Source organism: Strigops habroptila, chromosome 1 (assembly GCF_004027225.2).
Source record: "Strigops habroptila isolate Jane chromosome 1, bStrHab1.2.pri, whole genome shotgun sequence".
NCBI lineage: Eukaryota > Metazoa > Chordata > Aves > Psittaciformes > Psittacidae > Strigops > Strigops habroptila.
In genome coordinates this window covers 71650310-71665942 of record NC_044277.2, presented here as the reverse complement: position 1 = coordinate 71665942, position 15633 = coordinate 71650310, and the positions used below count along the sequence as shown (strand labels likewise).

Here is a 15633-nt window from a genome sequence, read left to right as displayed (position 1 = left end):
TGTGATGTCTTGGATCCTGGTTTTTGCTACTGGACTTTTTGCCACTGAACTGATCTTATGAAAGTATTTCTTATTTCAAAAGAGTCTCGGAGTTGATCTTATATTCAGGCAATCACATTAGAACAACTTTGCACTATTTCTTTGTAATTGGAACAGTCAAAGAATATATATAAAGAAAATATAAATGTGGCAAGACAACTAAGAAATGAAAGAAAGAAAACTAGCAAATTCATTAATTTAAATTTCCTGTCTTTTGTCTAGTAGAATTATAAAAATTGATAACGAATTGAGTAATTTCCTATTCTAAACTTACATATCCCATCTAGCTCTTTATAAGCACACTTGACTTGTCAGCCTGTTAAAAGCTGTCATTACAAAAGCAATTCAATAAGCTTAAAATACCATTTTTATTTATTCTTACATCATGAGGAGGCTTAGACATATTCAGTCCAGGACCAAAGTTGATATTGAAGACTCTAATTTAATCAAAGGCAATATCCAGCCTAGATGTTATGAAGAATACTTATTTTAATGGATCTTCATTGATTAGAAAGAACTTGATGAGAATTTCTATTAAACATCGAAGTCCAGCTAGTCATTAGCATACAAACTCACAGGAGCTGCTTTACCATGTAAGATTAAACATTCTTCTTGCCTTAGGTTCTGATTTCTGCTGTAATCAGTAAAGGCTGTATAGGGAAGAACTGAAGAATCAGTAAAGTGATATTCCCTCCAATACTGTCCCAACTTCCCAAACCTTAAAGGTCAGGCTTGCCAGGAGTTGATCGCTATAATTTGTCGACTTGCCTTTTGAGCTTATATAACTCTTCGTATTCACAGTGTCTGTGGTGAGATGTTCTGCATCAACCAGCTCTTCCTCACTTGCTTGTTCAACTTCAGCAGAGGCAACTTCTTTTTTAAAATCCCATGTTTCTATCTCCCAACTACGTTTATTTCCCTTCTTTAATTCCACTACTACTTTTTATTGGAATTTATTATTATTATAGCAAATTTAAAATTTGTTTAGTACAGATTTCAGAATTATTAGTCTGTATTCCTCTGTTTCCCCTAGCATCTTTTCTATGAATAGCATTTCATTTGTAATTTTCCACTTCCCTGATAAACAAATTATTTTTAATCAGGAGGTTACACTACAAAGAATTCTTCAAATATTTGATCCTCAAGTGCTCCTAGAGTTCTTGGCTGGGTGTTATCTCTTCCTGGAAACTACTTATTGTTCATTTTGTTAAACTTTATGACCTTTTTTTACTGTGCTTCAATTTGAGACATTCTCTAAAGTGGTCTCTATGTAGAAAGCTTCTGATACAAGAACCTCCAGGCCTACCATGGTGAATGGGAAAGCAAAAAAAATGTAAACAATCCCCTTTTTTCTTAGTCTTTCTTCTGCTATTTGGATATAACTTTTTTTTTTTTTCTTTTTTTTTTTAATTGGGAAGTGGTATGGAGAGTCTCATAGAAGTTAAATGCATAAATTCTTTCAGGAAAATGCAAATATTTGCAAAGGTCTCTTTGGGGCTTTCTATCCTACAAACAAGAAGAAAGAACCACCACAAATTGTTTTCCCATGTTGTGCTAAAAGTACTATTTTGCAAGAGTGAATTAAAATGCTAAGGCAAAAAATTGTGTACTTTCAATAGGACTTTCTGCAAAGCGTGTTCCAAATTGGAGTTTACAATTCACTGTCCAGACCATGTTTCCAACTTTCACTTTTTTTATATATTTAGTCAAAGTAGTTTGAAGACTCACAAGGTCTGCAAATGCTTTCTTTTGTGTATGTCCTAACTGTATTTTTTTTTTTTCTGTCTTTCTGAAGCATGTCTGTGATACTCTGTATGAAAGAGACATTATAAAATAGAGGCCTTTATGATACTTCAGGTAGGAAATATCCATGCTGCAGGAAGACTTTAATTTGCTTGGTATTCAGAGAGTGCAGCAAATACTAAAGTAGAAATAAGATAACATGGATATCCTTACTGATGACTATCAAAGTTAAATGGAAAAGAGTTGCAGAAGACCTGAAGCGTGCCAGTTTTTCTTGTTTCTTAAGATTTGCTATGTACAGTTTTTACTTCATTTGTCTTCATGTATTCTTTTTCCAGGCTAATTTCACTTTTAGTTTTGTGGAAAACTTAAAGACTTATTCTGAGACATGGCTTAGGATGTCTGAGGCTTTTAAAATGAGTGGAAATGTCCTTGCAATCTCATGCCTGCAGGTTGGTGAACTGGGATGGCTTCCTATTTTCGGGTTATTTTCTATGTAATGTAGATAGATTTTCTACACATGTAAAACTGCCCATCTATTTGGCTTCAGGCTTAAAAATTGCTGAAAAAGAGGCAGATTAGCTTTAGGCTATGAGCCTATGATGTGGTACTGAGAAAATTCTGAGGTGAAAAGAGTTAAAACTGACATTACCCTTACTATGTCCAGTATTACCAGGCAACTGGGGAAATAAAACAAATAGGTACACCTACAAGCTTTATACTCTTATTTAAAACAAATATAAGATTGTAGGAAATAAAATATTTTATGGAACTTGCTTGTTTATCATTTGATTTTTACAACAATGTGTGTAACTGATAAAAAAATACTGATATGAGAAAAATATTGACCAAAAAAAAAGAGTATTTTTGTTACTGGGATTTTTCCCATTCTACATGTTTGTGTCCTTTTTTCCTCTAATAAAATTTAGTTTTACCGTGTTTGACTTGTGAAAACATGCATGAGAACACTTTGGGAAAACAAGAGCAATCCTGTCGTGGTCCATACATATCAATTGAACTACTACTTTTAAGTTCAATTAAGGAATAATGCTAGTAATCATGCATTAGACTTGCAGATGCCAAGATGCTCTTGTAGAGCTAATGATTTTTTTCCCCCTTAGAACTTGACAAATGAGGTAAAGAAGTTAAACTAATGTAAAAGGAACTCTCAAATGCCAGTTTTTAAAAGTTTTTTATTTTATTACTGTTAAACCTAATAGTATAAAGGCCCAAAAGTCTTCCAGGAAAAGAAAATGGGTTCCTGTCCTAGCACACTGTAAGGACATTAAAATGGACTTGCAGTTAAAGTATTTGCAGTAAAGGAGGAGAGTGATGTAAGCAATGGGGAGTATATATTCTGCTGTTTACTTGAAATGTGTGGAGTTAGCCTTTTAAGAGGGGAAGACATGAAGAGGTCAAGTGGCTTCTCCAGTGTTATGCAGGAAATCTTGGTAATGGAATTGAACATGAATGCATATGTATATTTTATATTTCTTTAAAGAATATAAACCTGATGTAATATCTAACACTTTTCATTTTAGGAAGCACTGCAAAACAATTTCATAAAGCACTTCGTAGAAAGTAATTTGGATATTGACATGGAAAAATTCTTTAAAAAAATGCAAGTATATGGTATGTACATAAAAGTACATCTACTGATTAACCATATTAGACTTGAATTTAGAATTATGTTCAGTTGAAATGGAACATTTTGCCTACTTAAATGATACTAAAGTAACAGACTTTAAATTATCTTGTTCAGTTAGTCTCAAATATTTCTAGTTCTTTTTTTTCTTCTGAGTGACTAGATAATTTGCATTTCAAAATACTGATAGAAAATGAGACTAGATAGAGTGTGTTTAATCAAAACTGTGTATTTTTTTTTCTTCTCCTTTTATTGAGAATTAGTTGTGTGTGGTATCCTCAAACCTCAGAAAAGCTCGAGATACAGTTATAATCAGGGAGCACTAAGGTTGAGCTCAGATTAAAGGGTAACCAGGGTCAGACCCAGCCCTGGGAATAGCCAGGTGGGTCTATTAGGGTGATGCTGAGGCCAGGATAGGTAGGGGTCTGGGCCCAGAGCAGCAGGACCATGGACAGATCTGCAGCCAGGCTGTGATGTGATGAAAACTGGAGCCTGGGGCAGGTCCAGCCAAAGCTCTGTGCAGCTCTGATGGGAAAAGAGATTATGCTGGAAATTTAAGTTACTTAGAGATTTTATGAGATTATAATAATTGAAAAAATCCAGTATGTCCTGCTGTCAGTAGGGTAGGTGCATGATAATTAAAATTGTTGCTGGTATGTGTCCATACCAAAGCAGAGTCTGATGTCATTTAAGAAACGTTCATGATTTTGAGGACCAGAAAGAAAGAAAAATGGTGAAAATGTAATAACAGAGAGTGTGACATTATGTACAAGGAGCTTTAATTGAAACTGGTCTTGAGTTGAAGACTATGTTTGAAGGCTAGGACTAGCTGCTCACACTTTCACTGAGAAAAATGGCAAATGATATCCCAAATTCAATCCAGAAAGTAAGAATCCAGGCTCAGTATTCTCCTTACTCAAGGGACTCAAACTTGAATCTTCTATCTCTCAGGAAGATTTACTTAAACACTGAATTGTTGCCGAGTCTGGGTCAGCATAGCTCACCCCTCATGGTAAAGCTGGCTTACAATACAACTAAAAAAGCTCCACAGAATCACACAATTGGAAAGAAAGGAGGGAGGAAAGAGCAAGTCTCTTAACTTGCAAGGTCTGCTGGAAAAATAGCTGTCTCAATATATTACTTGAGTAACGGATGAATTTTGTTTGGATCTAACACTGGGAACTACACGGGTTATGGGCAAACAGTATTTCATTAAATAGATATCAAGATCTCTGGAGTTACCAGGTACCTCTTCCATGTTGCAGACAACATCATCAGAGAAATCTGTGTATGTGTTTCTCAAGCTACGGCTCTTTAACAGAGCTAAGAACATTTGACAATAAATAAATGGTTAATAATTTTCGTGGTGAACACACGAAATCATTTAACTACAATGGCTATGAAACTAGAATTTCTTTATTTTAATGGAACACAGTCAATAAAATTAATACCATATAAAAAGTGAAAATCGATACGGTCTATAGGTCACAATAGCATTTATGCCTTTGCGAAGTTGATCTGTCCAAAGTGCCAGAGCACTCTTCTGCAGTTACACTTTGATTACACTTCTTTTTACAGATTTGCTTTGGCATTTTGCTTTTTGAAAAAAATGGCTAAGCCCTTTTATTTTTATGTTGGTTTTGTATATGGGGTTTTTTTGTTAATTTTATTAGTCTATAATCATATGCAGCTGTTCCTATAAACCTCTTCTTATGATTTTTAAAATTTCATTACTCTTACTCTGCATCAGCTTTTTAGTCCTGTAATTATCTTGGTTGGATCCAATTAAAGTCTTAAATGTACACATATATGTCATTGGTTTTACCACTCACAATATGACTATTTCCATCCAAAGCTCAGATTTTCTAAAATCATGTGATCTGTGTGATTATGTATTTTGTTTTCTAACTAAAGCCAATTTTCCCTTGGTTTTTTACATCTACACTTGCATTAAGCTGACTTCTAATTATGCTGAAATCCAAGGTGTTTATGTTTGTATGTTTTTTTTATTTCTCTACAATTTTATAAATTGTTAACAGTCTTAGAGACACCCTACTACTCCTGCTGCAAAGTCTTGTGGATGCAGAGGGACTGGTAGTAGAAAATAAGACATATAGAGTCGATATTTGGTGCTGTTTTCCTTCAACCCATGAATTCACCCTGTCATTGCTTGCCTGTCTTCTGAGTTCTAGACTATCAGTTCCTCTACTTTTTTTTCTTGTGAACTTAATCCTTTCTCACTGTTAATCTTGTCTCTTCTTCAGACTGCTCCATATATTTTTCTATTTATCTGCCTTCCTATTGTAATATTTCCTGTGCTGATACTTAATAACATCTATGATCCAGGGTTTGTGTATCACCACTGTAATTAAATGTGGTCATGACCTAACCTTTTTAAATCCTGTATCTTCAAGTGGGTCCTGAAAAATTTAAGATGGAAACTTGTGTTGGATGTTTTATAACATTGTATTTTACCTGAGAAAATCAGATATTTCCATTAAATCAAAATGAGTGAAGATTGTTTCTTCAATTATGCTATTCTGGTTATTCTCTCAAACAAAATGATATAACACTATCTTTACATTTTCTATCACTGGATGAAGATCTGAATTCCTCCAAAGGTTCAGTGTTTTCGGAAGTCATGCTTTGGTTGAGGTACACATTCATCCTGGATCCATAGATAAGATCAAAGTCTGAATGGAGGAGTTGTAGGCTTTTTTTGGATGCTTTTTAAATGTAGGTCTTGTATCAAAATGCTTATACCCTGTACATAAACAAGGTGCTTGAAATATTTGCGATGTCAAAGAGAGAAGACCTGGCCAATACGTTAGTAAATGAAAGAGATGAATCTCTATTGTGATGATCAAAGTACAGTAACTCACTTGTATTTGTGGAAGGACTTATGGAAACATAAAGAAATGTTAAAAGTCCTAAAGCTTCAAGGGCGTAGTCTCTTTCTAGAACCTTGCTAAAATTTGTTACATTTTTGTTGTTCTGAAAGAAAATGTAGCTTAGGACTTGTAAAAACTATTGAAACATGAACTATAGTTCCACCAGTTCACACTACAATTCGTATGTTTTTAAAATCTCTTCCTTTTTTTAAACACAAAAGTTATTTACTCTTACAGGATGTGCAAGTGAGAACAAACCTTTCTGTTCTGTTCATTAAAACTGAGGAAGTCCAATTTGTTTCCTTATCTTAGAAACTACGATGAACAAGATGCTTAACAGCTCAGCAAGTAAACAGATTGACCTATTGTCACAGCTTCTAGTAAATATATCTTCCTGTGTGTTACTGGACCGTTTCCAGCCTTTTGACTCTGTTGAGAAATTGGAGGAGAAGGCTCATGAGCTCATGCAGCAAAATAATTTTTTGGCTAGTAAGTACCTTAGTTAAAATGTATATTGACAGAAAACATCAGCCTTTGCAACTGTTGTCTGTGTTTATTGATAACGTAGGTTCAGCTTTACCTAGTTTCAGGGTATGTATTAAACCACATACGATACAGGAAAAATAAAGCACATTTACCTTAGAGATATTCCCCAACATTTGAATCCTGCAATACATGTTGTAAAGACTAATTATGTTGTTTTAATGGTTGAACTGCTAAGTGAATCCTTGTGGTCTGTCATTTCCAACAAAATATAGAAAAGAATAGCCAAAAATGTTTAAAGTACAATAGAAAGAGCTGAAAAATGCAGCAAACTGAGTCAACTTGACTACTTATTATGACAAGATAATCTAGTTTAAATACTTTTGAATTTTAACATTTATATTTTTTGCTTTGCAAAAAGGAGAAAAGGATTTTTTTGGTAAAGTTTACTCTTAAACCAACATCTCAGAGAAATTAACTTATTTATTTAGAGTAAATAAGTTCTTAAGCAATAGATGTATTTCTTTTCTTCCTTTGGATTACACTCTCTATCCTTTTTCTTCATTGTATCCTTATTACTGAGAATTAATTAATTGTTCAAAAGAGTTCAAAAGGCAAGACTGTTTTTCTTATTACACATATTTTCTCCTTTCACATAAAATGCTATAAATCGCATGTAGCCTTTCCAAAAGAGCCCAATTTAACCCTATATAAAGTGTGCCACATCTTTTCCCCCTGTTGTTTTGGTTTTTATTGTCTGCTTAGACTCCTGTAAGTATACAACAGAAGGCATGTCAAAACAGTTCTAGAGAATGAAACTACTCAGTCTGGAATCCTATGTTTGTTCTGTAACCTGCATGGTACCCCCATTTGCACAATCTGGAAATGACAGCCCTCTGTCCATGTAAAACCAGCAAGCCATAACATTAGATAAGGGAAATTTCTCAGGACTACTTAGTAGGGAGTGAAATTGCCCCTTCAAGGGAAGAAACAAACAGATACTTGTTGGCCCTCAGAAAATCAAATTGTCAAATTCTACATCTATTTTGTTTCTGCTGACATAGAGAAGGGCCATATGCTACCATAAGCCAAGACATTTTTGGGTAGTTTTTTCAGTACTGTGGCCTTATAGTCTCTTCATATGCTTGAAGAAGGAAGATGGCATTTTAAGGGATCAAATGTGTCCAACATATCAATATTATGTGCTCAGATATAGGCATACATTCCTTTCCATAGTAAGATATGAAACTAAAGTGAAATTTTCCTTGCTTGGTTTGTAGTCTTCAAAGCCTTCACAACCTCATGAAATGTCTTAGGAAATTAAATGTTTGCATAAGTGAGAAAATGAGATTTTTCCAGTAAAAAAAGATAAAATCTTTATACCAAAGTATTCTATATCATATTATCTTTCAGAGAGCCAGGTGCTCATTAAAACATCTCTCCCCTTTCTGAGGGAAAAAGGTCAACATTTCACATTCATCAAGGAGTCCTAAAAAGTCTGGGTCATCAGGAAAAATATGTAAACAATTTGCTGTATTCAACATCATTTTCCCAATTACAGATTAAGCTTTCATCTGCCCTTTTTTTTTTTCCATCTTTTATTTAATACAGAGCTAGAGAAAATAAACAGGCAAATTCTGCTATGTTAAAACAAAAGTATTGTAATTGGCTCAGAAATTAAAATTAAGAACAAACTTTAGTGGTTTGGTACTGTTTATTTTGTCACCCACTTCCAGGAGCTCTTATCCTTTCATCAACAAATTTTATGGCTTCTGCTTTCACTGTGGAATTGAGATCAGTTCCCCAAAAAGGGGTTAAATCTGCATACAAAGAGAATAAACTGCAATAAAAACCCCCAAACAAATCACAGAAGGAATTTTCTCAGTTAAGAATGATTGTTGCAAACCCATTTATCATGTGAATAATAATTTTTTTAGATTTCATAATCATGAATGTATAAAACGTAGATCTCTAAGAAACCTACCATTCTTGTGTGGCAAGGTCATGAAACTTGAGAGACCTGACCTGACAGGCGAATGTAGCCTACTATCACATGAGAATTGGCCATGAGTTAGCTATGTAAATAGCATAAATCATATAAACTGGATATGAAGTTCCTTTTCTTCTTGTGTCAGGTATCATCTTTGATATGCCAAAGAATAAGACACAAGATTCTAGCAATCTCCTGCCACGACACATTTCATATAGAATTAGAACCAGTGTTCTCTATAGCATGAGAACGGATTTGATTCAAAACCCAGCGTGGAAATCTCATCCCCAGAAGTTGCCAGCTGACGGATTTAAATACAACCACATCTTTATTCCTCTTCAAGACATGGTTGAAAGGGCAATTATTTCAGCACAGACTGGAACAGATACCTCAGACCCAGCCATTCAGGTGCAAGCCATGCCTTATCCTTGTCATACCAGTGATCTGTAAGTAAACCCTCAGCTTTTTAATTTAATATATTGTCCTTATTGAATTAGTGCTAGAGGACTTGGGAAACCACTAGGTCTTTGTAGTGGGTGCATATATATCTGGGTACAGGATTGAATCAATACCAGAATATCACAGCATAACAAATGTTGTTTAACAGTTGTGACCATGACACATTATGCAACATCTGTCTGGCAAATGACCCCTTCAGAGCTGTTTGCAACTATAATATGGAGTAGTCTGCTGGGCAGAGACTGTGTCAACATATTGTGCAACTAACTTAGATTATGCTAAGAAACCCGCTTTCCATCCTCAATTTCCCTGTATGCAAACTGTGAATTGGTCCCTGGTATGTGTTGAAATACCATATAAAATTGATGAAAGAAAAAGTGTAGGATTGTTCTTTGTAAAACCATCAAAACATTCTGAGCATTAGAATTTAAAATTATTTGGTAGTAATATATCTGTTAAAGTGGAGCAAAAGTTGACTGGCTCATGATATTCTTTACTGTCAGAAAATATTACTTTATCATAGACAAAAATCTGAATTCTGTTTGACTTTGGAGCCCTAAAGAGTGATTACATTAGTTGTATTGTTGAGAAATACTAATATAATATTATAGTAACAATACATATGTTTAGCTTGTTACATGAAAAATGTAAACAGAACAAGTCTTATTGCTCATGTTATATATTCTTTTGTGCATACTTTGAGAATAGTCCCAGTTTTAACATGTTAACGTTCTGCTAAAAAGTATTTTACCTTTTGGGGCCAACAGCTCTGTATGTATATTTTCATAGATTCTTGAACAACATAGGGTTTTTTTTCCCGCTTATGATGATGTTAACATGGATGGTTTCAGTTGCCAGCATGGTTCGCAGGCTGGTTTATGAAAGAGAAATTCATCTTGAAGAGGTAAGAGGCAGATTAGTGTCTCAAAATAAAATTTATTTGTTTAAGCCTACTGAAATACAAAACTTAAACTTTGAGGTACTTTTATGTACTCATAATCCAGCTGGCTTTGTTTTTGTTTGTTTCCTCTGGGCTGTAGGTTCTAGTTCTAGCTGCCAACACAGATTCACAAGATTGTTTTAGCACCAGTTCTCTTAGTACGCAAATATTGTCCCTGAGACAAAAAGCAAGGACCAAAAGATCCATAAAAGTTGAAGCTGGAAACTGTTTGGGAAAAGCCCTTGTGATTAGAATAGGTTTTATATTGGACTGATTTGCTATATATGGTCTAAAATGATTTGATAAAACTTCCTAAATCAGATTAAAAATTTGCCATGTCCTGTGTAATTATCAGAAACATAAAGGAGGATGACACAGAAAAAAATTACATAATTATTTGCTTATATTGCTGGCTAGTCTTAGGAGATGCTGAGCATATGGAAGGACGGGGTTTTATGATACATTTTCTGTATGGATAAATATACTCTTTTTTGAGGAATTATACTGGTTACACTGCTGGAGCAAGCTTTATTTAATTTGGGAAATTATCTAATTTCTATAAACTCTGTGTTGTAAGACAGGCTTTTTTTAATGCTCTAAAATATGAAATAAATTTTATTAAGTTAATTTTGATCATCTTATTTAAAAAAAGCTTCAGAAATAATATTAGCTTGTTTCCAAAAGCTCTTTTTTTTTTTTGTTTGTTTGTTTGTTTAAAAGAAAGGAGTGATACCTCATATCTGGCTAAATTATTATCTACCTGCTGATACATAAAGTTTTAAAGGCATATACATATGTTATTTTTAGTTTGGCTACAGGCTGGGGAAAAAAACATCTATTTATACAGTGCTGTAGATACCCTCAGCACTTTTTAGAGTACAAAAAGGCAAACTCCTCATTGGAGGACTCAGTAACCTGACGCCTGGTCCTGCAACCCTATGCAAAAGAGGGTTGCGCCTGAGCACTGGGATTCCTCATGTTAGTATGTGAAAAACTGAGACAGCCCTGCTCAGAACTGTGTTTGATCCAGGAAAGAGCAGCAGAAGGGATCGCACAGCAAAAGGGAAAAGAGATGAGTAATTTAAGGAGAAGATGACATCTTTTGAGAAGCTGGTGTTGTCTTAGTGGCAACATGTTTTGCTTAAATTAAAAAATCAAACAAATGTAAAGGGAGAAAATTTGTTTCCTAACTTTAACTCTCTTTGCTATGTTGTCTTGCAGTATATGAAGACGATGGGTGTACATCCAGCCATTCATTTCTTTGCTTGGTTTCTGGAGAATGCAATTGTGCTCACAATAAGCAGCTGTGCTCTGGCTATCATTTTAAAAGCAAGTGGTATCTTTGCTTATAGCAATGGCTTCATCATCTTCCTTTTTCTCCTGGACTTTGGAATTACAGTTATTATGTTAAGTTATTTTTGGGGAGTGTTTTTTAGCAGTGCCAATATAGCAACTCTGTGTGCCAGCCTTGTGTATATGATCAGTTTTTTACCCTACATAGTTTTATTGGTCTTGCAGAACCAGTTGAGTTTCACCAACCAGATTATAATGGTAAATATTTCTTTTCCTTTTCCAATTTTTCTTCTCCAACCATCTTGTAGATTCCCATAGTTTTGAAACTGTAGATTGTAATTTACTTATTTTTACCTGGTTTATGTTTGCTTTTGTTTCACTGTAAATAAGTCATATGAATAGATATCCTATGGAGAAAATGTTTTGAATGTAGAAAGGAATAAAAAATAAATATTTGGGGAAATTTCATAAACCTGAAAAAAAAAAGAAAAAAGAGGAAGATGCATTTCTCATGCTCATGAGTTCTCTTTATGTTTTGGCTTAAAAATATTTGTAGTGGTAATTGTACCTTCAAGCACACCTGATGACATGCCTCCTCCTGTTTGTTTGGAGGAAAAGTAGTAATTGATTCTCTGTTGAGTACAACTGGGGATTAGATCAGAAATTTGTCTGGTGCTTCTGTAGCTATACAGTCTGCTGTATATGTTTCTTTGGCATTGGTTCTTCCATGTCATTTCCTGTTTTATGAATGCCATAGGCTATTTAATGTCTTTGTGCTATCTTAACATACTATATCTAGAACTCGGATATCAAATATACATCATACAATGAAAGCCATATTTCACACGTTATGGCTTCACTCTTTCAAAATAACTCAACTGCCAAATTAAGCTGGTGGAATAATTCAAACACTATTTAAAAAAGCACAGTTTTTCAGTGTCAGTAGGTTAGATAAAATATATTGATTCTTTGCATGATACTGAAAAATTCAGGAATAAATAGGCAGGGTGGATTTTTTTTTTCCTGTTGTTGCTTTTTTTTCTGCTCCTTTGGGCCACAGAGAGGGAGAAGTATGCATCAGAAACCTTGCACACTTCAGAATCAGTTATTTCAAAATAACTCTTCAAATATCCTGCATTTACTGAAAACCAGAGGCAGCAGCATGTGAAAAAGGCAATAATTTTGAAAAGAGGGGAGATGCCACCAAGTGAAGTGGTGAAACGTTGGCAATGTAAGACACAGAGACTCAACTGATGGGAATTAACATGAATTTTTCTGTACAAAAATGTAATCCATGCCATTAATGATTTTTAATTATTTTTTTTTTAGTAGCAGCCTATGTCACACTTCTTTCTTCAGACAGCTGTCAGGATGCATTACTTTTGTGTCAAATATTGCAGAAAACTTACTTTATTGCAGTATTTTAAAATAGGAGATAAAATGAACTTCTATTTCAGCTCACTTTCAAACTGCAGAATTCTATCACTGAGCTATGCTTATCAATTTTAGTAATATTTTGGATCTCCCTATCAGACTCCATGAGCTCACCAGTGTTTTTCCACTGACCATCAGCCACACTTCCTTGTTGTACTACATCACTAACCATCAGCCACACTTCCTTGTACTACATCGCTAACTTGCTCATTTTCCATTTTGTACTTTTGCAATACAGCATGACTATGTTGCTTTTCGGAAGTCAAATGTTATTCTCTTGCATAAAAATGTTTTGTCAGCATATAGTACCCAGTGCCTGTGTTCTTTCTGCCTCTGTCTCTTCTTGAGTTCCGGTCTTATGAAATGAGTAGGACCACTGCTCTTTTTACAGAAAGTACATTCCTTTGCATGCTTTTACAGTGGTAGACATTATATGCTTTTAGTATGTGGCAGATTTATGATGATCTATAACCTGTTGTAGAGTTAAATAATGCTTTCCAATTTTAATAGCTAGATCAGTGGAGCTCTTTAAGGTGGAGCAAATACTACTGCAGTATGATGAGGAGTATTGTTAAAATATAAAAGGAAACAATGACCATTTGCTCACATGAATTAAACCTCTATTTATTTTGTGCTTGCTGTTAGCGTCACAGGATATTTTATTTCTTGGAGCTTGTTAATGATGTGTTTTATTTGATGTTTACATCTTCTTTCTCTGTTGTTGTAGTGTCTTCTTTCTACAACTGCCTTTGGGCATGGAGTATTTTTCATTACATTCTTTGAGGGCCAAGAAACAGGTAAGCTCTCTGGTTAGAAGAAAAGCTTTGTAATTATTATTTCAAAGCCTACAGTTGGAAATGTTTTTCACTTTATTCTGAAAAAAAATCTCTAACTGTGAGTTAACAGGATAGATCATAACAGGAGAAAAATTTTTAATGCCCCTTAAAAACCAAGTTAAGCTTGTCCTGTTTTCCAGCAGTAAAAGTGGTCTTAGCATTGCTCTATTTGCCATATGGATTGGAGGAAAAAATCCACATCCTGTTAGATGGCCAAATGAGTGTATTCAGCCAATGTTCTTCTAGAGATGCAACCCCAAACTTTATATTTAGTGAAATTCAGTAGAGTTACTTAAGGGTGAGCATCTGACTGAATACTATTTCAGTCACCGAATGTGTTACTTCTCTCAGTCCAGTGAAGGAAGTTTTGGCAAGGTGTTTAGAGCAGTTTCTTGCAACTCCTCATTTATGTCAGTGGCAGCTTTCTGGTGAGAATATCAACAGGGAGTTTTTTAGGATCACAAAATGGTTGAGGTTGGAAAGGAACTCTGAAGATCTCTCAAGCAGAGTCACTTACAGCCAATTGCCTGGGACTGCATCCCAGGATTTGGAATATCTCCAAGGTTGGAGAATCCATAGGCTCTCTGGGCAGCCCGTGCCAGTGCTCAGTCACCCTCACAATGAAAAAGTGTTTCCTGATGTTCAGAGGGATCATCCTGTGTTTCAGTTTGTGCCTGTTGCCTCTCATCCTGTCACTGGACACCACTGAAAAGAACCTTCCTGCCTTCTTTGCACCCTCCTTTCAGGTGTTCATATACATTCTTAAGATCCTCTTCAGTCTTCTCTAGGCTGAACAGTCCCAGCTCTCTCAGTTTTTCCTCACAGGAGAGATGCTCCAGTCCCTTAATCATCTCTGTGGCCCTTTGCTGGACTCTCTGCAGTACCTCCACACCTCTCTTGTACCGGGGAGCCCAGAACTGGACACAGTACTCGAGGTGTGGCCTCACCAGTGCTGAATAAAGGAGAAAGATCACCTTCCACCTGATGTCAAAGCTTTGTCTAAGGCAGCCCCAGATATCATCAGCTTTCTTTGTGGCAATGGAACATTGCTGGCTCATGTTCAACTTGGTGTCCACCAGGACCCCCAGATCCTCTTCTGCAAAGCTGCACTCCAGCTGGGTGTCCCCCAGCATATACTGGTACATGGAATTGTTCCTCAGCAGGTGCATGACTTTGCACTTCTTGTTAGTCTTCATGAGGTTCCTGTCAGCCTATTTCATGAGACTGTTTGGGCCTCTCTAGGTGGTAGCATGACCTTCTGGCATACCAGACACTCCTGAGTTTTATGTCATTAGCAAACTTGCTGAGGATACATTCTGCCCCACTATCCATATCATTAACGATGATGTTAAGGAGGATCAGACTCAGTGTTGGCCCCTGGGGTACACTGCTAGTTACTGGAATTTGACTAGCCTTCATGCCACTGGTCACCACCCTGGGCCTGGCCATTCAGCCGGTTTGCAATCCAACTCACTATCTACTCCTCCAGCCCATACTTCGTTAGCTGTTTTAGGAGGATCCTATGAGAGATGGTGTAAGAACACTCACTGAAGTCTAGGCAGACAAGACCCAGTAGTCTCCTCTCATCTAACAGGCCAGTCCTTTCATCATAGAAATTTAATCAAGTTTTCAAGCATAACTTCCTCTTGGTGAAGCTATGCTGACTATTCATAGAATCATAGAATAGTAAGGGTTGGAAAGGACCTTAAGATCATCTAGTTCCAACCCCCTTGCCATGGGCAGGGACACCACACACTAAACCATGTGGTCCAAGGCTCTGTCCAACCTGGCCTTGAACACCGCCAGGGATGGAGCATCCACAACCTCCCTGGGCAACCCATTCCAGTGCTTCACCTCCCTCACTGTAAAGAACTTCTTCC

General features: G+C 35.8%; 1 protein-coding gene across 13 annotated transcripts in view; it reads left to right on the top strand.

Annotated features, from left to right (window-relative positions):
- ABCA13 (ATP binding cassette subfamily A member 13) overlaps positions 1-15633 on the top strand; it is a 181185-nt gene that overhangs the window by 56071 nt on the left and 109481 nt on the right. For 12 of the 13 annotated variants that reach the window (XR_003990398.1, XR_003990404.1, XM_030478152.1 and 9 more), the window contains 7 exons: positions 2121-2234; positions 3324-3414; positions 6631-6807; positions 8937-9237; positions 10040-10154; positions 11412-11741; positions 13645-13714. Coding sequence is in view for 11 of the 13 variants with exons in the window: in XM_030478152.1 (XP_030334012.1) it covers positions 2121-2234; positions 3324-3414; positions 6631-6807; positions 8937-9237; positions 10040-10154; positions 11412-11741; positions 13645-13714 (1198 nt within the window). In the remaining 2 variants the exon portion in view is untranslated. The remainder of the gene's footprint in view (positions 1-2120; positions 2235-3323; positions 3415-6630; positions 6808-8936; positions 9238-10039; positions 10155-11411; positions 11742-13644; positions 13715-15633) is intronic. The other variant, XM_030478114.1, reaches the window with a different exon arrangement.